Source organism: Lygodium microphyllum, chromosome 14, assembly GCF_053477565.2.
Source record: "Lygodium microphyllum isolate KBCC chromosome 14, Lygodium_microphyllum_v1.1.10, whole genome shotgun sequence".
NCBI classification, from domain to species: Eukaryota; Viridiplantae; Streptophyta; class Polypodiopsida; order Schizaeales; family Lygodiaceae; genus Lygodium; species Lygodium microphyllum.
In genome coordinates this window covers 143,724,537-143,745,312 of record NC_141148.1, presented here as the reverse complement: position 1 = coordinate 143,745,312, position 20,776 = coordinate 143,724,537, and the positions used below count along the sequence as shown (strand labels likewise).

The window sequence follows — 20,776 nt, the reverse complement described above, 5'->3', positions numbered from 1 at the left end:
AATCCCCAAACAATAGTGCAATAAGCCCAAGTCTATCATTTCAAACTCAAAGTTTAAAGCCTTTCGAGTTTGATGGATCATATCTTCATAGTCACCTGTAATAAGAAGGTCGTCCACATATAGGACAATCACTACCTATCCCTGTAGACATACAAGTTAGCATCTGAGGCACATCTTTTGAAATTCAAACCTAGAAAGAATTTATCTATCTGTTGGTACCATGCTCTAGGGGTTTGTTTCAGCCCATACAATGCCTTCTTCAACTTACAAACTTTATTCTCAAAATGGGAACCTCAAACCCCGATGGCTCAGCCACGTACACCTCCTCCTTGAGGTCACCATTCAAGAACGCTGATTTAATATCCATTTGGTAAAGTGGCCACTTCTTATAAACATGTTGGGTGTAAAGGCCCTTTCGCTACTCCCATATATATATTTACTTGCACATGTGACACACCCTTGCAGGTGTAAGTGTGTACTGTACCCTAAGTATAAATACATTCTTTTATTCTTTGTGTACCACACTGGTACACACCCATCTCGAATCTCCATTTTCTGCACTCTCTCTACTACTGAATACACCCCCTTTGACGGCACACTACCCGAGTACTTCCGCTCATGCCCTTCAAACTAGCATCAAAGCAACAATGTGCATGCTTCCCAAGGACTGTACAGGTCAATCTTTGCGTGTGCACATGAGGAGACAGGTAGTCGAGACCAAACGGTGGTCAATTTGACCAACAGGCGTGAGGCAAAGGTCAACTATAGGCATTTTCAGCAGGCGACGACCAAGCATCACAAGGACAGACTATCGGCACTAGGCACAAGTCCAACAAGCTATCGGCAACAGTTGCAGGGCACGAACAAGTCTACGACAACCACGCGCAAGCCACAAACAACACACGACTACAAACAATGACCAACAGGCAACGGCTACAAGTCGACGGTAGCACATTCGTCAATTTCTTTTTAATTTTCTACAGTCTGCCCCCTACTCATTGACAGGGGTTCGCACGGGTAAGCGCAATGCTCAAATCTATGCAAATTTATGCCTGAAAATTTGGGCCTTTCCCCAGATTTGATGTTGGTCGTGCATAACAATGACATTTGATCCAAAAATTCCAAAATTGTGCGCAATTACTCCGGATATTTTGGGGCTTTTCCTATACAAATGAAATTTTGTTCAACTGAGCTAATTTCATTGTAATCTATGCTCAATTGGACCCCAAAATTTGGGGGTTTTGCAAAATTTGTGAAATTTATGCGACATTTGTCCATGTTTGACACTTGGGATGAAGTATTAAATCAATTGGGATAGATTTATTGCAAAAATTTTGGGGCTTTTCGCATCAGTGATGCATTTTGAGCTGATTTGTGCTTTGACAATGAAATTACAGCGGATTCACTGCTGAGTGGGAGAAATTTGAACTTCGGATATATTAAATGTTGTAAAAGGGCAGCTTCTCGTGGTACATGTATTGCTGAATGCTCATTATGCAGTGAAACAGTGGTACATACAACACTTGGGTTATTGCATTTGGGTATTACAGTGATGTATTATAGAAGTGGGAGCTGTCATTCATGCATACGTATCAAATTTGATTCATGTACATGCTGTAATCAGCTCTTGGGACTGAAATTACAACAAAATATATGTTTCTTGGACACCTTTGAAAGTGTGTGTGTACTTGCTGTTACACTCAGCAACCTTGCTATTGGCTGAAAGTATTCAGCATTTCATTGCAGTTTTCATTGCTGAAGATGGCTGGCAGTGCATCTACATCTAACACAAAGAATCTTTTTGAAATTTGTAAATTTGATGGCAATGGCTTTGAATTTTGGAAAGATCGTATGTCTCTGAAGGATTGTGATGATGCTTTGGAAAAACATAAGCCTGTTGCTTTGTCAGATGAGGATTAGGCTAAAATGAATAAGAAAGCCATTACTTGCATCAAAATGGTAGTCACAGATGATATCTTGGTTGATATCAAGGGACTTATGCAGTTTGGGAAAAACTCAAGGCTACGTATGAGAATACAACTCCTCCATCTCATGCGAAAGTTAGTCAATTTGAAGCTTGATGAGTCTAAGCTTGACTCAAAGCATTTAAATGCTTTTACTCGTATTTTGAGACAGTTACAAGATGCAAGCTTGCCACCGTTTGATCCTAAGATGAGGGCTATCTTCTTGCTCATGACTTTGCCAGATTCATGGGAAGCATTGGTTGTCGTTGTGAGCAACAACCCCAACTTGGCATTTGATGGTGTGTGTGGTTCTGTTCTCAATGAGGAGATTAGACGCGAGGCAAGTGGGGAAAATAGTGCATCAACTACAATGTAAAAGGATGAACTGAAAATAGGCCAAATGCTACAAATAAGAACAAAAATCACAGCAAAAGCAAGGAAAAACAGCAAGATGTTACTTGCTATCAGTGTGGACACACATGACATAAAAAGCCCGATTGTAGGTAATATAAAAAGGAGCAAGAACACAAGAAGCAAGTTAATGCAAAAGGCAAAAAGAATAAGAAGGATAGCAACTCTACCCTTAGAGAAACAAAGAAGGCAAATGAGGTATCTAATGTTGTTATTGAGGAGATAGAAAAAGATAAAGATGCTGATTTGTTGGTTGCATCTTTAGATCCACATGCTATGACAATGAAAAACATGTATATCACTAAAAGGGATGTGATAGATGTTTTGTTGTCTGTTCATGATGGTTTGTCACAATCGTGGATTGTTGATAGTGGTGCTTCATTTCATGTAACCCCATCTTTGGAGTGTTTTTCTTCTTATGCAAAGAGTAATCTTGGAAAAGTTTACCTAGGGAATAATCATGCATGTGATATTGAAGGAATGGGCACCATACACTTGGCTCTTAAAAATGGTCAAGAATTGATTCTTCATGATGTTAGGTATGTACCTGACATTAAGAAGAGCTTGCTTTATGTCGGGCAACTAGACCGCAAGGGTACCTTTACTACCTTTGGTGGTGGAATGTGGAAGATACAGAAAGGATCCATGCTAGTCACTAGAGGCAGTAAAAAGGGAACTCTATATTATCTTCACTGCAAGGCACTTCCTGGAAAGTTTGTTGCAGTTGCAGAAGAGCAGTCACACATGGAGTTATGACACAAGCATCTTGGGCACATGAGCCAAAAGGGTTTACATGCACTTTCTTCACTTGGAAGAGTTGATGTGAAAAACTCAAAGCTTGACTTTTATGATGACTCTATTTTGCGAAAACATGCAAAGAGTTCATACTCTCATGGAGCCTCTAGGAAGGCATGTATTTTGGATTTAGTCCATTCTGATGTATATACCATGCCAATAAAAACTCATAGTGGTTTCCATTATTTTGCCTTTTATTGATGACCATTCTAGAAAGCTATGGTTTTACTTACTTAAGCAAAAAAGCGAGGCATTAGACGCCTTTAAAAAGTTTTATGCATTTGTTATTACTCAAAAGGGTTTAAAATTAAAATGCATAAGAACAAACAATAGGGGAGAGTATATATCTAGAGAATTCAATAAGTTTTGTAATGTCAATGGGATTAAACGGGAGCTCACAGCTCCTTACAATCCATCATCTAATGGTATGACTAAGCAAATGAATCACACTTTATGTGAGAAGATTCGGTGCATGTTGTTCACAGCTAATCTCTCTCAATCATTTTGGGGAGAGGCACTTAAAACCGCAGTACATATTTGCAACCAATCTCCACATCGTGCACTTGAAAGTGGCATCCCTGAAGAGGTTTGGTCTGGCAAACCTGCTTCATATGACCACTTACACGTCTTTGGCTAAGATTGCTATATACATGTACCTGTTGATAGCAAAACCAAACTTGACATGAAATCCCATAGAGGCATCTTCATGGTTTATGGAGATGAAGGTGAAATGGGTTATAGGGTTTGGGTTCCAAGCATGAAAAAGGTACTATGCAACCGAGATGTGGTATTTAATGAGTCAAAGCTGCGGAAAAATGCCACATCTAGTGATTTAGACAAAAAGAAAGTAAACTCTCAGCATAATTAGCCACTTGGATTGCCATCAGCCACTGAAAATTCAGCTCCATTTTATGCTGCTTTTGATAATCAGCATATCATTATTGAGCCAAATGACAATGGGTAGCAAAAGGATGCTGAAAATCATCTTGGACAACAAAATCAGCATGCTAAAAATGTATTACAGCAACCTGAAAATGTAGTTCAACAACCAAATAATGAGGTCATTGACATTCCTTTGGATGAGGATCCATTGCATAATAACATAGATCATTGGGTGAGAAGGTCTACACATGTCAGGAGACCTAAACAGAGGTTTGATCCCTCTTTGGACTGCATTTTACTCATAGATGAGGGTGACCCTCTCACATATGAAGAGGCATTATCATGTGAGTTAAAGAAAAAGTGGGAGCTAGCTATGCAGGAAGTAATGAAATCTTTGTATCAAAATGATACTTGGGATTTGATTCCATTGCCCAAAGATAGGAAAGCTGTTGCTAGCAAATGGATCTATAAAATCAAGTGTGTGGATAGCTAACCCAAATACAAAGCCCAGCTTGTGGTCAAGGGTTATACACAGAATAAGGGGATTGACTTTCAATAAGTCTTTTCACCTATTGTCAAAATGGCCACTCTTTGGGTATTGTTTGCTATTGTAGCATCTGTGGATCTTGAACTTGATCAAATGGATGTTAGAACTGCATTCCTGTATGGTGATTTAGAAGAAGAGCTATACATGAAATAGCTAGAGGGCTTTGTTATGCCAAGGAAGGAGCATTTGGTGTATAGGCTTAAGAGAAGCTTGTATCGTTTAAAACAGGCTCCTAGACAGTGTATAAAAAATTTGATGCCTTCATGCTCTCACATGGGTTTAAAAGAAGCAATGTAGATCACTGCTTATATATAAAGAAGGCTGATGATGGAAGTGTTATAATACTTGTGCTTTATGTGAATGATATGCTTATTGATGATAAGTATAAAAGCCAGGTTAATGCACTAAAAAGACAGCTGAATTCAGCCTATTCCATGAAGGACTTGGATGCAACTGAACAAATTTTAGACATGCATGTGACAAGAGATAGAGAGCAGCAATGTAGATCACTGCTTGTATATATAGAAGGCTGATGATGGAAGCCTTATAATACTTGTGCTTTATGTGGATGATATGCTTATTGCTGGTAAGCATAAAAGCCAAGTTAATGCACTAAAAAGACAGCTGAATTCAGCCTTTTCCATGGACTTGGGTGCAGCTGAATACATTTTGGGCATGCATTTGACAAGAGATAGAGAGCAACAACTTTTACTTCTCTCACAAAGTATGCCAACAAAGTACTTGATCATTTTTCTACGGCGGATGCTAAGCCACTTGGTGTTCCATAACCACCATACCTTAAACTTAGTAAAGCAGCTTGCCCAAAAGATGATAAGGCAACAAGCTCTATGAAGGGTGTTCCTTATGCTTCAGCCTATGGGCCACTCATGTATGCTATGGTTGCCGCTACACTTGACATTGCTCATGCAATGGGAGTTGTGAGCAGGTTTATGTCAAATCCTCCCAAAGCACTTGGGAAGTAGTGAAATGCATCTTCTGATACCTTAAGGGCACACAAAGAAAATGTATTTGCTAAGGAAAGGGTATGTTAGATCTACAGGGATATTGTGATGCAGACATGGCAGGTGACTTGGATACTCACAAGTCTACTAGCGGGTACATATTTACCTTGACCGGTGGGGCAGTTTCTTGGTGCTCTAAATTGCAAAAGATAGTAGCGCATTTTACCACTGAGGCTGAATATATTATTGAAGCTTTGAAAGAAGTTGTTTGGCTTGGTCGTTTGGTCAAGGATTTTGCGCTGCCCACCAAAAGACCTGTACTTAGACATGATAGCCAGAGTGCTATATGCCTGGCTAAGAATGCCATGTTTCATGCACATACCAAACATATTGATGTGATGTATCACTTTATCAAACAGGCTCTGGATGATGTTGAGAAACCCTTTACCCTTCACCCGCAGTTTGCGTTTTTGTGTTTCTACGTTTTGTGTTTAGGGTTTGCAGACCCAAAAAGGGGAGCCATCCTAGACTGATTGTGCCTATTTATAGGCCACTCTCTCATTCACTCCTCACGGCTCATTCATTCAATCCGTCACCTCTTCTCTCTAGCCTCTCCACTACCCTCACACCCCTTTAGGTGGACATTGCAGTTCGTGGTACGTGGCTGTCTTCATCATCTTCCTTGTGCTACGGCACCCTTGGTCCCTTGTATCACATTCATTCCATGATTCGGAACTTCATCATTCCATTCATCAGAGTTTCTTCTCTCTTCTCTTCTCTTCTCCATGTTTGCCGAGTTCACTCCATGTTCCTCTCCGCAAACCCTACTGTCTCGCTGGTACGTCATCTTTTGACAGATGATGGTCTAGTCACGCTGACTAAGATCAAAACACAAGATAACTCTACAGATGTTCTCACTAAGAGTCTTGCCAAAGCTCAACATGAGCATTGCATTCGACTAGTGGGAGTTGGTTAAAGGTTTGCTTAGGACATTTAAGTGGGAGGTTGTTAGGTGTAAAGGCCCTTTCTCTACTCTCATGTATAAATTTACTTGCACAAGTGCACACACCCTTGTGGGTGTAAGTATATCGTACCCTAAGTATAAATACATTATTTTATTCTTTGTGTATACCACATTGATACACACACATCTCGAATCTCCACTCTCTTTGCACTCTCTCTACTACTAAATACACCTCCTTTGACGCACACACTACCTGAGTACTTCTGCTCATGCCCTTCAAAGCAACCACTGCAAGTACCTTGCAAAAAGTGGTCATTGTAGCAGTTGAAGCAAATGATTCTAGAAATTCAAATCCTTCAACCTATGAAAATCTATGTGCAACTAATTTGGCTTTGTACTTTCGAAGTTGCCATCAACCTTGCACTTTACCTTCCAAACCTACTTGGTGCCAATAATATTTCTCTTTTCTAGTTGATCCATTAGCTAACAAGTGTCATTCTTCATGATGTTGTCATGCTTAGCTTGCATAGCTACTCTCGATGTTGGATCGGCAAGTGCTTTTTCCAAGTTTGCTGGCTCCTTTACTTCTGTCATAGTCTCAACCACCATCAAGGCCATATTGACTATGTGAGCACAAGCATTTCTTTGCTCCTCTAGTCTCAGTGACCTCCTTGGTCCATCTACCTTTTCCTCAGTTGTGGTAGGCATAGGATTGTTGCAATCATAGAGTTGCTTCACCTATCGCGGCAATGGCTTTCCCAGTAGTATGATTGCAAGTTGTTGAACTTTGTCCTTATCATCCGAAGACGATGCTTCCTCCTCCTTGAGAATAGGGACAACTCTTAGGATAGGTTCATAGTGGACTATTTCTTCGCTTGATGATAAAGTGAAATGACTTATATTCTCCTTCTCCATTGTATGTGGTTGCTCCTTGAACACCACATTACAGCTCACCATGATCTTCTTTGTCTCTTGGTCATACAATTTGTAAGCCTTTTGTTCATCACTAACCCAAGAAGATACATTTTGAATTTTTTGAATTTAACTTGTTTCTCTTATCCTTTGGAACATGTGCATAACATTCACATCCAAAAGTTCTAAAATGTGAGACGTATGGTTTCTTACAAGAATAGGCCTCATGAGGAGTTTTGCCCTTAAGAGCCTTTGTGTAACTCCGATTGAGAATGTAAACTGCAATATTAATAGCTTCTACCCAAAATTGGTTAGGCAATCCCTTGCCCTTAAGCATGCACCTTACCATTTCGACAATGGTGCGATTTCAACATTCAACAACACCATTCTGCTAAGGTATATGAGGCACTGTTAATTGACGCTTAATCCCTTTGCTCTTGCAAAAGTCTTCAAAGTCCTTTGAGCTGAACTCACCACCACCATCTATTCTAAACTTCTTCATACTTTACCCTATTTCATTCTCATTCAAGTTTTAGCCATTCTTTAAACCTAGCAAAAGCTTGAGCCTTATCACAAAGAAAGTAAACCCGCATCTTCCTATTGTAGTCGTCAATGATCAACATAAAATAAAAAGATACTCCCAAAGCTTTTGTAAACATTTTATCGCACAAGTCAGCATGCACCAACTCTAGAGAAGTCTTCGCTCTGTTCTTACTTTCTTGTGAAAATGTCTTTCTCTATTGCTTGCCCATCAAACAAGCTTCACATTGTTCCTTCATTTCTGTTACTACAAGTAGATGAGCAACCATACATTGCTTATGCATCTCCCTTCAACACTGCAAAACCAACGTAACCAAATCTTTCATGCCAAAGTTTACTTGTGCCCACAACAATGGTGGCTGTAAGAGCACTTAGCTCATTCAGGTTGAGCCTCCTTTTTTTTTGCCAACAACTTTACCAACACTGTCGATAATTTTTGCACTTGTCTTAGTGAACCTCACCTCATGGCCAAGGTCGATTATAAAAGCAACCGATAGTGGCAGATTTCTCTTAATCTCTTCCAAACCATCACAATGATGGATTCTTGTAGAGGCTTCATAGAACTATATAGACCTTTCTGTTAGAGATCAGCGCCTGTACAGGACTGCACAGTCCAGTCGGACTACAGGCAGTCGCACTGCCACAATGATGGATTCTTGTAGAGGCTTCATAGAACTATATAGACCTTTCTGTTAGAGATCAGCGCCTGTATGGGACTGCACAGTCCAGTCGGACTACCATGTCGGCTGCATTTAATGCAGCCGACCTGCTGGCTATAAATAGCCGAGGTCTTCAGCAGTCTCCCACACTTCTCTGCTCGCAGATTACAGACTGTTGGCACGCGCAGATTCCGTCTCTGTTCGCAGATTTCAGACAGGAGACAGTGCAGACTGCAGCGGACTTCGAGGTGAACAGCAGGTTGCATCGTCGAGGTGGAGACACGCAGTCCAGCGCACTGCGCCCGTGCACATATCTGTATATCTTTGTATTCAGCACACTTTATACAGCAGATCTTCATCTTCCACTGTCTCTTTCTCTCTCTTCTCTCTCTGCGTTCTCTTTTTCTCAGTCCTACGCTTCCGCACCGCTGCACTCTGACATGGTATCAGAGCAGTGTTAGAGGGCTGACTGAGCGCAGAACCAACCTGAAGAGGAGTTTCTATCGCGACACAAATTTGCATTTTCAGCATTTGAGGGCAGGCAGGAGGGCTGCGCCTCGGAACAAGGCTGAAGCGAGCGTGAGCGCGCAGGAAAGGAGTCCAGGTGGTGGATTTGCTGCTGTTTACTGCTGTTTGACGAGGAGGAAGTTTGAGTTTTCAGCTTCCAAGTGCAGGTTTTGCTTTTTCATCGCCTCCCGCGGGTGAAGAAGTTACAGGACGCGGAAGAGCCTTAGCAGGCTGAGTTTTCACAGTCAGAGGGGGCTGCTTTTGCGTTTGTGAAGGCATTACAGGTGAAGATGTCTACAGAGATTGACTTGGAGTTCCAGACGATTATGGACCGGAAGGTGCCTGTCTTACCGGCTCTTCCCGCAGATCAAAAGCTCGATGGCGACAACTACCGCATCTGGCGCGTCATGATGTTGGCCATCCTTGAGTCCTATGATTTGGCGGAGCTTGTACAGGAGGAGATCGACCGGCCCTCGGTAAGAGATGAGTCCAAACTCTCTTCCGATGCTCGTGCGGAGTTGGCCAAGGCTCAGTCTCATTGGGACAAACTGAATGCTAGGATTCGTTCCTTTCTTTTTCTATCTTGTACTACAGCCATGATAGCTCACATCGAGCACTTGACGGTGGCTCAGGAGATATGGCTGGAGCTTGATCAGATGTACAATCAGATGACCCTTATGAAGCGGGTTTCTTTGGAGGTTCAGATGCAGACCTTGTCCGTAAACAAGTCTTCTTCGCTGCGCGAGCACATCAACAAGCTAAGATAGCTTCAGATGTAGGTTCAGAATGCGAGGAAGCCGATTTCCTCCGAAGACATGGCGATCACACTCTTGTCCCAGTTGCTGCCACGATTCGGTACATTCTACTCTGCCCTTATTGCTTCGGGGCGAGAGTCTACTCTTCGTTGGGAAGAGTTGGTTCCTATGGTCTTGGACCAAGAGGAACAATTAAAGGGACAGAATGCTTCCAAGTCGGAGGCCCTGACAAGTCAAGCCTCTCAGAAGAAGGGGAAGGAACAAAAGAAGAAGAAGGGGGATAACAAGTCAAAGAAGGACAAGGACAAAGAATCCACATGTCATATTTGTGGAAAGACTGGCCATTGGAAGAAGGATTGCCCTGACAAAGACAAGAAGGACACCAACAAGAAGGACACAAAGGATTCTGGAGCAGTGGTTGCACCCTCATCAGCTGCATTTCTTCATCTAGCTATCATTGAGGACTCTTCACCGAATGCTTCTGATGCTGCGATGACGGCTCCCCAAGCTCGAGAGTGGATCGTTGATAGTGGTGTCTCCCGGCACATGACTCCTTCATCAGATGGTGTTGCCCAGTTGCGACCCTCGCGTGGGCAAATTCTCATTGGAGATAGATCTTCAGTGTCTATTGCAGGACGGGGTAAGATGCAGCTTATTCCAGATGGACGTGGTGGTACCCATACCTCAGAGGTCTTGCATGTACCAGGATTAGGGTATCATCTCCGACTACGTGGCAGTCCGACTGCCTGCAGTCCAGTCGGCTGCATTTAATGCAGCCGACCTGCCTTGATTTTCGCCCAGTTTTCTAGCTATAAATAGCCGAGGTCTTCAACAGTCTCCCACAGACTGCAGCGGACTTCGAGGTGAACGACAGGTTGCATCGTCGAGGTGGAGACACACAGTCTAGCGCACTGCGCCTGTGTACATATCTGCATATCTTTGTATTCAGCACACTTTATACAGCAGATCTTCATCTTCCACTGCACCGCCGCACTCTGACACTTTCTTGTTAGTCATGTGACAAGAGGCACAACTATCTAATATCCATGAGTCAGTGTTAGATATTTCTTGTGCCGAGGAACATGTTTCCTCAATGGTCGCTATGAATAACTCCAACTCTACTTCAACCATATTAGCCGTCTCCTTTCTTTTAGTCTTTACAGTGCCATCCTTTTTATCTGCCTTTTTGATACGACAATCTACAATTGCATGTCCTTTCTTCTTGCAATAGAAACACTCTCCTTGAAACTTTTTCTTACCACCCTTTTTCTTTTTGTCACCATTGGTAGAGGAACCTCCTTTGCCTTTCGTATTGGCAAAGAATACAGCATCTCCACTACTACTACCTTCTCGGGCTTTAAGCCTCAATTCCTCCTCCATTACTAGTGCACAAAATTCCTCAAACGTCAAAGCTTGAGGTCCCGCCTAAGTGTTTAGGGCAATTACCAATCCATCAAACTTTGGTGGACAAATCCGAAGACATCTCCTAGCTAGCTCCTCACTAGTCTTTTGTATCCCAGCACCAACCATCTGGTCGCACAGATTCTTAATTCAAGCAATGAATGCTTCACCTCTCTCTCCTTCAACAAACTTCTCTGTTGCTAGTTGATTCTCCAAGTTCAGAATCCTTGTTTGATTCCGCACTTCGTACTGAATCCTCAATACGTTCCAAGCCTCTTGTACCTTGGTTGCATGCTGAATCAAGGTTGAATCAAGGTCAAACCACTATCAGAACAACTTGTAACTAAGGCACACAATGCATCTGCGTTCCTTCGTTTCCAAGCTTGTAGAAGATCTGCATTAGGAGATCATAACACTCGAATTTGATGGGTCAAAGGTGGGTTGTAGTTCTCAATTCCTAGCACCGTCTTCAAAAAGCTCATAAAAATCAAGGATAGTTGTGATTTTAAACTTTCACCAGTATAGTTTGTACCATCTAACTTGCCTTCGCTGAAGGTTGGTGGACGAATCCTCGGTGTTTGAATTTCCGGTACAGCACCACCAGCACTGCTACTTGATGCAACAGATGGCATTTCTCCTCTTCGTTGTTGAAGCCCTTGCTTCTCGCATACTCTTCACTCCTTAAAGCTCCTTGGGCTCTAATACCATATAGAAATTACACAATACAACGGACAAAATTTGAGCAAGAAATAGAGAATACACAACAAATATGAGAAGAACAAAGACCCCTTTAATTTCAAACTAATTGATACAAAGATGCTCTGTCCACCCGTACGCTTTCACTATGAAGGTTAGATAGTGATCCAGACAAATGATAGGCAAAGAGCTTAGGGTAGCTGGAAGAACTCTGACCGAGTGAAAGATAGATTGACGACGGCTTTAATAGCCCGATAAGGTAGTTTGGTCGACATGTCTGACCATATTATGAACCTTTCCTAATCAGCCAAGGAATATTTCAAGGAATAATCTCTTTATTGTCGGGCTGGGGGCGCTGCCCCCAAACCCTCGTTAAAGGGGCCACTGGCCCTCTTGAGAACCCCCAACCAAGGACCGCTTTTGCGGCCCCCAAACCCCAAAATAGGAATCCTTGATAACTCCCACACCCCGCAACTCAATGCATTGTGCCTAGAGTTGCTATCATCATAAGTACTCTATCTAACCCAAAGGCTAGATTCACAAAGGTCACATTTTTACTATCCGATCACATTGATCTCATCCAACATACAAGTTAGAACCCACCTAATGTGCAAAACCTATTCTTTTTAGGTAAGAAGTACCAAGAGGGTCTTCGTGAGGGTATGAGTATACCACTCCCTTTTTCCTTCAAAGAAGGAGACTAACCATTGGTATGGAAATGTGGTCCATGTTTAGGGTCAATCGAGAAAGGCAAAATTGGATCTAAATGTGGAGGTGCTTCCTTTTCACTCATTGTTTCCTTCAAAGAAGGAGATCACTCATACGCACAAGATGGGGATTTATGCGTTTGAGCAACCGAGGGTGATACAACGAGCAGGAGGGGGATTCCCCACATAACATGACCAAAGGACAAAGAGCAATGCACTTACGAGTGTGTGCAAGGTATAATGTTAAAGGGTGGCATTCCCGCTAACAATGTACTAGGGACCAAGGAGCAAAGTGATATACTTCTGGGTGCCTAGTGATAGCCTAGAACCTTGATGTGCATCAAAGACAATGTGTACTAAAACTGGATAACTTATTAAAGATGTAAAGTAAGAATCTAGATTGACAGAAGAGAAATCTAAATGTAAAGTGAATATGGAAGGGTAAAACAGGAAATGCACCAAACTCATACTTAAATGAAACAAAGGATGAAGGGTTACCTTATGGAACTTCTCTGAAACATAGAGTATTCTTCAAAATCATACATGTACCAATCTGGGTGTCCATGGTGACTTACGATTGGTTCCTACATAATAAAAGGATAAGTATAGACAAACTCAAACTCACACAAAAATGGATTGTATGAACCTACCACTAGGCTTAATTATGAAGAGTTTCAACTTTCAGATGTCTCTTGAATGGATAGTCTTTCCTTGACTACGAGGCGATCAATCTTGTCAATACAACCAAGACTAAAATACAAAAACTCAAATAATGACATGCAAAACTCACACCCCAAACGTAAAACTCAAATCGCAAAAAGCAAAACACGCAAACATAGATAGAGAAGAGAGAGAACTCTAAGGTAAATGAATAAATGTTTTAAATGAATGAGAGAATGTGCAAAATGCTCAAGGACAGAACTGTCCAACAGTCGGTGGTTTTGGTGGAAGCGGCCTTAGGGAGGTGTCAATGGGTATCGCTCACCGAAGATGGATCCTAAATGCAACAACCACCAATTGAAGCAAAGGCTAATGATCTTTTGAATGAACTTAAAGATGCAAATGACTTTACCAAAATAGATCTTCGTTCAGGTTATCATCAAATTTGAATGAAGGAAGGAGATGAGTACAAAACAGCTTTTAGGACTAAAAGGGGGTTATACCACTTCTTGGTTATGCCATTTGGTCTTTCCAATGCGCCCTCTACTTTTCAAGCCCTCATGAATATAATATTGCAACCCTTTTTGTTCAAAACAATCCTTGTTTTCTTTGATGATATTCGTCCTTCAACGAGGTTAACCTCCATGGCTTCGTGAGGAAGACAATAGAGATGTCAGCAAAAGCATTAGCCATTAGCGGAAGACTTGTGGAGGGGGAGTCCCCGGCCTCCAAAGCCAAGATATCGTCATCCTCAAAGGCCTCCACCATTGGCTTCGGAGGAACCTTGACAACCATCATAAGAAAGGCACTAGGGAAAGTACAAGACAACGAGGCAATCGGTGGGATGCCGAACAGGTCCTCTCTTCAAAGTAATCAAAGGCTCTTTGTTGGGAAGAGTTGGTTCCTATGGTTTTTTACCAAGAGGAGCAATTGACAGGACTTCTGAATTGGAGGCATTAACAGGTCAATCGTCCCAGAAGAAGGGGAAGGACCAAAAGATGAAGGAGGACAAAGAAAAGGATTCCACTCATCGCATCTATAGCAAGATAGGTCACTTGAAGACAGATTGCCCCGACAAGGAGAAGAAGGAGAAGTCTTCAAAGGATTTAGGAGCAGTGTCTACTCCCTCATCAACTGCCTTCCTCCACTTGGAGGTTATTGAGGCATTGACCCCTAGGGCTTCTAATGCTACATTGACAACCCCACACCCTCATGAGCGAATTGTTGATAGTGGTGCCTCTAGGCACATGACTCCATCTGCACGAAGTATTGCCCATTTGTGGCTTTTGCATAGACAGACTCTCATCAACGATAGCTCTTCTGTTCCTATTCAGGGAAGGGGTAACATGCAGCTTATTCCAAATGGGAAAAGTGGTGCCTGTACTTCAAAGGTGCTTTATGTGCCCAACTTGGGTTACCATTTACTTTAGATACATAAGATCTATGCCCTCAACATCTTAGTTGAGTTTGACAAGGATTCCTTTCAGATTCTGGGTCACGGATCAAGATAAGTGCTTACTTCCAATTATGAGGAGAATGGAGACTACAAGCTAAGGTCTCCTTCTGTCTTGACCTCTCTTCTTCTTACCTCTTAGACACAATCTGAGCTTTGGCATGCTCAGTTTCGCCACTAAATTTATGATTACCTTCGAAAGGCATCTAGGGGACGGCTTGTTCCATGTATGCCGAACATTGTGGTGAGCCAACAACCGTGTGTATCTTGCATTCATGGGAAACAGCATCATGATACCATTCCAAGTAATGGCTTCGAGGCGGTCTTCAACACCCTCAAAGCTTGTTTTCGCAAATCTTTGTGGACCTTTGTGGATGGACTCCCTTAAGGGGAGCTTGTATTTCATGTTGATTGTGGACGATTTGAGTAGAATGACAAGGGCTTATTTTTTGCAACTGAAGTTAGAAGCTTTCTCCCACTTCAAGGATTGGTTACTCTTTGAGGAGAACCGATCATGCTAGAATCTGAAGGCATTACGATCGGATAGGGAGAATTTGTTTCTAATGAGCTTGCTAGGTATTGTGCAAATCGTGGTATGCACAAGGAGTTTGCAAACACAAACATACCTCAAGAAAATGGCATATTGGAGCGGAAGAACTAGAGTGTGATTGAGATGGCTCGCACCATGATGGAGCATAGGCAAACACCTCAATGTCTTTGGGCCAAGGCTGTGGCTACTGCAGTCCACATCCTTAATCAATCCCCCACTTCAGCCGCTGTTGGTATGACACCCTATGAGGCGTATTTTGGGTCTAAGTCTAATATTTCTTATTTCACAATTTTTGGGTGTAACGCCTATGTCCACATCCCAAAGACACGGCGTGATAAGTTTAAAGTGGCTTCCCTTAAGACAAGTGTTTGTCTTCGGGCATCTTCAAAGTATCACCAAGGTTGTTAGAGCTTAGTCATCCCCTGAACTAGCATTTCTTAGGTTACCATCGATGCAGTCAGTTCTCTCGGAGGTACTCTCGGAGGGAATTAGTCATTATTCATGTCGCCAACATCATCATAAATGCCTAAAATAATCTGCGTTGAGCAGCCAACCAACCACGTGGCATAGTTGTCTACCCAAAAAGAGACCCACACACTGTGACTGCTGGAAATATCTACAAGTTTGGTTGCTAATTAGGTCGGTCAATTTTTGTTAGCCGATTGCTTTTTTTTATGGCCTTTATTTTTGTTACTAGTTTCTTGTATTTCTAGCAAGGTACACAATACAACCATAATGAAGGATACATTTTGAAGCCACATGTGCATCATTCGTAACTATGGAGCTAACAATGGCCCGAAGCAAAAAGGATACAACTATTGTCATGTCATGCGCACAAGGAGTGTTACATGCGAATGATGTTAGTAGTAACTATTACCTCCTTTTTCTCTAGCAATAGTACTAGTGCTCCTACTAGTAGCCCTAAGCAAGACAAGACAAAGGAGATGCCTTTGGTTGATGTTGAGTGACTCTCATTAGATAATAGACCATGATTGATAGACTTGTTATTAGTTTATCATATTCATGGTTCATTGGCATTTGGATAAGATATTGTGATCACTTGAGTCTTGACTATAATACATCATACATCGTAGTTGTATTTATTTTTCGCACATTGTTTACTAAGTACTCTCTTTTTTGAGTCTATACAACATAATATGAGTCTATGGCATAGTGATATGGAATGGGGGACGAGGACGAGGTCAAGGACCAGGGACGGCCAAAAGTAGAAAATGGGGATGGGGGGTCTGATGGGGGAGGGGGGTAATATGGGAGCACTAGATTATGCTCGAGAGACTAGACTAGATGCAAGATTCGTTACAAGAATTCTAATTACAAAATAATCCCACATAGAGGCACAAGGTACAATGATAACTTAACAAGATACAGAAAATCCCACAACCCAAGATCATAGGTATAAACAACAGGACTCGATAGGATATGAAGGATCCCACAATCTGGGACCATACTTATAGATATAAGATATCAAAATTACGAGATCTTCCTCAACGCGAATGAACAAGATACAAGACAATACTAGACAAGATCTCGTACTATGAGATAACAAGGAGACAAGACAACAGGAGTATAATGGAAGACAAGACAAGACTAGATACCATGACTAGACAACTAGAACTAGAACTCAAAGTTACTTAGAGGTCTCGACTCCTTGAGCTCCCAAAACTAGCATTGGCAGGATTAGGGAGCTCTATAGCAAGCCCATCCTTTAATAGATGTTGGAGGACAGCTATAAGATCTTCTAGGTTCCATGATGACATCATCGATGATGCAAGCAATGACATGGCATACCTTCTAAAAGGTTCTATGATGACATGGCAAGGGTAGGTTTGCATGGTTGGCTCCAAGATGTCCTATTAAGGGTGCATTTACACTTGATCATGGCATGTCCCTGACAAGAAGAGGGGACGGCATACTTAGATAGAATTTTAAAATGTATGCATATAATGTGGGTGGGTGGATGTGTGAGTGAATATATACTACCAAAGAACAATGATGCATGCATAATGTATTTTCCATTGTAGGAAAAATGCATGTGTAATGTGGGCTGATTCGATATGACTTCATTCAACAATATGTTGATTTTGTATGTGTATATGTTACAAAAGGAAAAGTCCTTGGAAGAAGTTTGAAAAACTCCCACACAAAGATGTCACGGGGTAGGGGACGGCCATGATGGGGGGGAAGGGGGGGACTGTTGGGGATGGGATAGGGGTCGTTCCCCATCATATTTTTGCGTCCCATTTCAACACATTCGTCTAAAACGAAGTGTTTTGTTGTACAAGTTCAACATATTAAACATTCCGAGAAACAGACGTAAAATCCATTTCCTCGTTTCGCCGCTCCGTTTCATGACTCCAAACGCGTTTCTGTTTCGCCATTTCCAAAACTCCAAGAAACTATGCGGAAGACTAACTTTCACTCTCTCCACACTCCTTCCTCAAATGGCTCTCCTTATCCCTAGTCCTAGAGATGCAAAGGGATGAGATCATTGTATAATCATTGTACTTCATTCATCCTCTAAGATTTTGAGTTCACTCGTTGCAAATGTTTCTCATATACTCCGATGTTTCAAATGAGCTGGTCATGCCCGAAGTCATTACCTCAACCGCCTTTTCTATAAGGAGAGTATGAAGCGCGGAAAACTAAACGCTCTGCTTCTTTACATCAATCGACCCTTTGAAAACAACCAAGAATGGCTGTGATGATCATGAACCGAAGTGGCACAAAGGGACAAGTAGAGTACACAATCTACAAGGTCCACCTACTCAGGAGGTCAGTATTGCCATGCGCCAGTCGATTGGTAGACTAGGGACAAGTATCCATGCCATTGCGTCCCTTTGGTTTATGATCATCATGGCCATTCTTGGGTCACACCCCCACACTCCCTTCAGCCATACGTACTCTGCATTTATAAACATGAGAATGTGAAAGTAAAACACGGCTACACAATCAACAGTGAGACTAGATGACTGCAATCAATCGGAGAAAAAACTCTTAGCTAACTTATTTTGTGGCCTGCTTTGGATAGTGCAACCACATGAGGCATCTGTTTCCTCTAAAGTTATCGGAGACTCGCACCAGTATCATCTGACTCGAGGCCACCAATCCACTGACCGAGCCAAGTGTTTCCAACTTCAAAACCTTTGTACACATACTCTAGCTAGCCAAAGGTGCGCATGCGACACACACACTAACAAAATGTGCGGCATTAATCACAATGAAATAGTGGGACACTGATGAAACCCCTGAAAATATGAGCGACTCACCTGGCCCTGGAGTTTCTCGTAGTTCATACTTCAAGTGTGACTGCTTGGCCATCAATACATCCTCTGCATCTTGGGACTGCGACATGAGGTCCAACTCAGCCTCCTTGAAGCCCTTGATAGGCTCGATGCGAATTGGCTGCCCGCCACTGTTAGACAGTCCGTTGACATCACTCAGCCCTGCCCTTCCAGCAGGTGCAGGGACTGGGGCCGGTGGAGTAGGCACAGATGCTGAGACAGGAACAGGGGCAGGGGCAGGAGCTGGTGATGCGGTATGGTTTTCAACGCCCTTGTTAGAGGGATGCCCGTCTCCCTTGGCTCTGCCATTCTCTCTTCTACGTCCAATGCCGCCGCTGCCACTTCTGGCCATGAGCTCTGGAACTGCAGGGGACTCTGCTAGCACTACTGGTGCTGCTGGCTTCCCAGATCCTGCATTTGCACCTATGCTCATCTCCAAGTCTCGTGCATCGGAGTCGCTCGCGGCGCTCCCGCTCTCACCTGACAGATTGCTCTTGAACCCTGTGCGCCGCGCCCATGATCCAATCACCCGAGGGTGGCTCCGGTTGGGCTGGGAGGAAGAAGGTGGCTCCATGACAGGGTTCCCTCCAATACAACAAGCTGCTTTGCTTTCTCACCTCTCCTCTCTCTCTCTCTCTGTCTCCAACCTACAAAAAGAGCAGAGGTCTGATGATACTGCTCCTTAAAGATAATTGTCCACTTTAAACTTCACTCAAGAGCTTCGTAGCACAACATTTGTTATGCTTCTCGGAGACTTGCTTGGCAGCACCAGCAAGCAAGTGGTGCTGCAGCTTGAATTGGCTTGTCCCAGCAGCTTAAACTCGGTACGACACAGGAGAAATCTTTAGAGTGGGAGCAGGGCAATGGAGAGATAGAAGAGGGAGAGAGAGGGATAGAACTGAGAAGCGTGGGCAGGGCAATGGAGAGAGAGAAGAGAGAGGGAGAGGGAGAGAGGCGTTAATTGAGAAAAGAGGGGGTCTGGGCAGAACCCACTTGGTTACCTAGGTGTACTACGAATGTGACTTCAAAGCTACTACTGCTCTGCAGTTCTCATCAGGATGGAACTTGGAAGATTGGACTCAAGCGACGAGACTGTGTGTGGGCATTGCGGCCAGTCAAAATTAAATAAACGTAGCTTTTCTGGCTAGCCGCTAGATACAAGAAAGTCATAATAGTAAGGAGGAGCAGAAGAGGAAGGGCCTCGGCACCTCGGTAAGGAAGCCTGGTCACATGGACATGATGGTGGAACTGTAGAGTAGCAGGCAAGGGATGCCTTGCCTATACATAAAGCTAGGCTATATTCATATTCTTTCTCTCCTTTTTTCCTTCCAACTGCGAAATGAGTAATGGGACAGCCTGTGAGAGAGGAATGTTGCCGGTACTGGTGGGGACTCGGGGACTTCTCTGTGAGAGAGAGAGAGAGAGAGTGTGTGTGTGTGTGTGTATGGTGAGCCTATGATTACGGACTACAACTGCCCTCATCCACGTGACCAAACAGGCTTATTTACACCATAGTATCACTTGTGGCTTCCCATAATGATAAGAGGGCCCTTATTTCCAAAGTTCAAACGTTTGCTCTTTTGGTATAGTTACAAACTTACAAGTCCAAAACATGGTTTCAATTTTCGCAGTAAACCCAACAAATTGTGTTGTGCCTTGTGTTTGTAGGACTCCCCACTACCCCCGCATTCTTAAAGCTATTGGAGAAAAATAAATGCTACTAGCATTACATGCACGTTTCGAGACAGAATACTAGGCCGCGAAGCTTCCCACAATAGTATAAAGTTGTCGGAAGTGGCAAGCGAAGTTATCGCACGACAACTTCACTCAATAATCTATTTCTCTTTTCCCTCTCTGTTTCTAACTTCTCTCTCTCTCTCTCTCTCTCTCTCTCTCTCTCTCTCTCTCTCTCTCTCTCTCTCTCTCATATCAAATGTAGAATTAAAAGTAAATTATTAAATTTGTAATATAAAACGTCAAAGATACATACAATCTCTTTTATACACAAACTTTAAAATTTCGTCTATACTCAAAGTTTGTACTAATTTGACCTCATAAAGTTTCAAGGTTACGTCAACAAACTTGCTCTCTCTCTCTCTCTCTCTCTCT

General features: G+C 42.7%; 1 protein-coding gene across 1 annotated transcript in view; it reads right to left on the bottom strand.

Annotated features, from left to right (window-relative positions):
• The window catches only part of LOC148026193 (nucleobase-ascorbate transporter 12-like), a 30,352-nt gene extending 10,541 nt beyond the window's left edge, over positions 1-19,811 (bottom strand). The window contains exon 1 of the mRNA XM_087693469.1: positions 18,653-19,811. Coding sequence (XP_087549595.1) covers positions 18,653-19,241 — 589 coding nt within the window. The 5' untranslated portion in view covers positions 19,242-19,811. The remainder of the gene's footprint in view (positions 1-18,652) is intronic.
• Between the last annotated feature and the right edge of the window lie 965 nt (positions 19,812-20,776).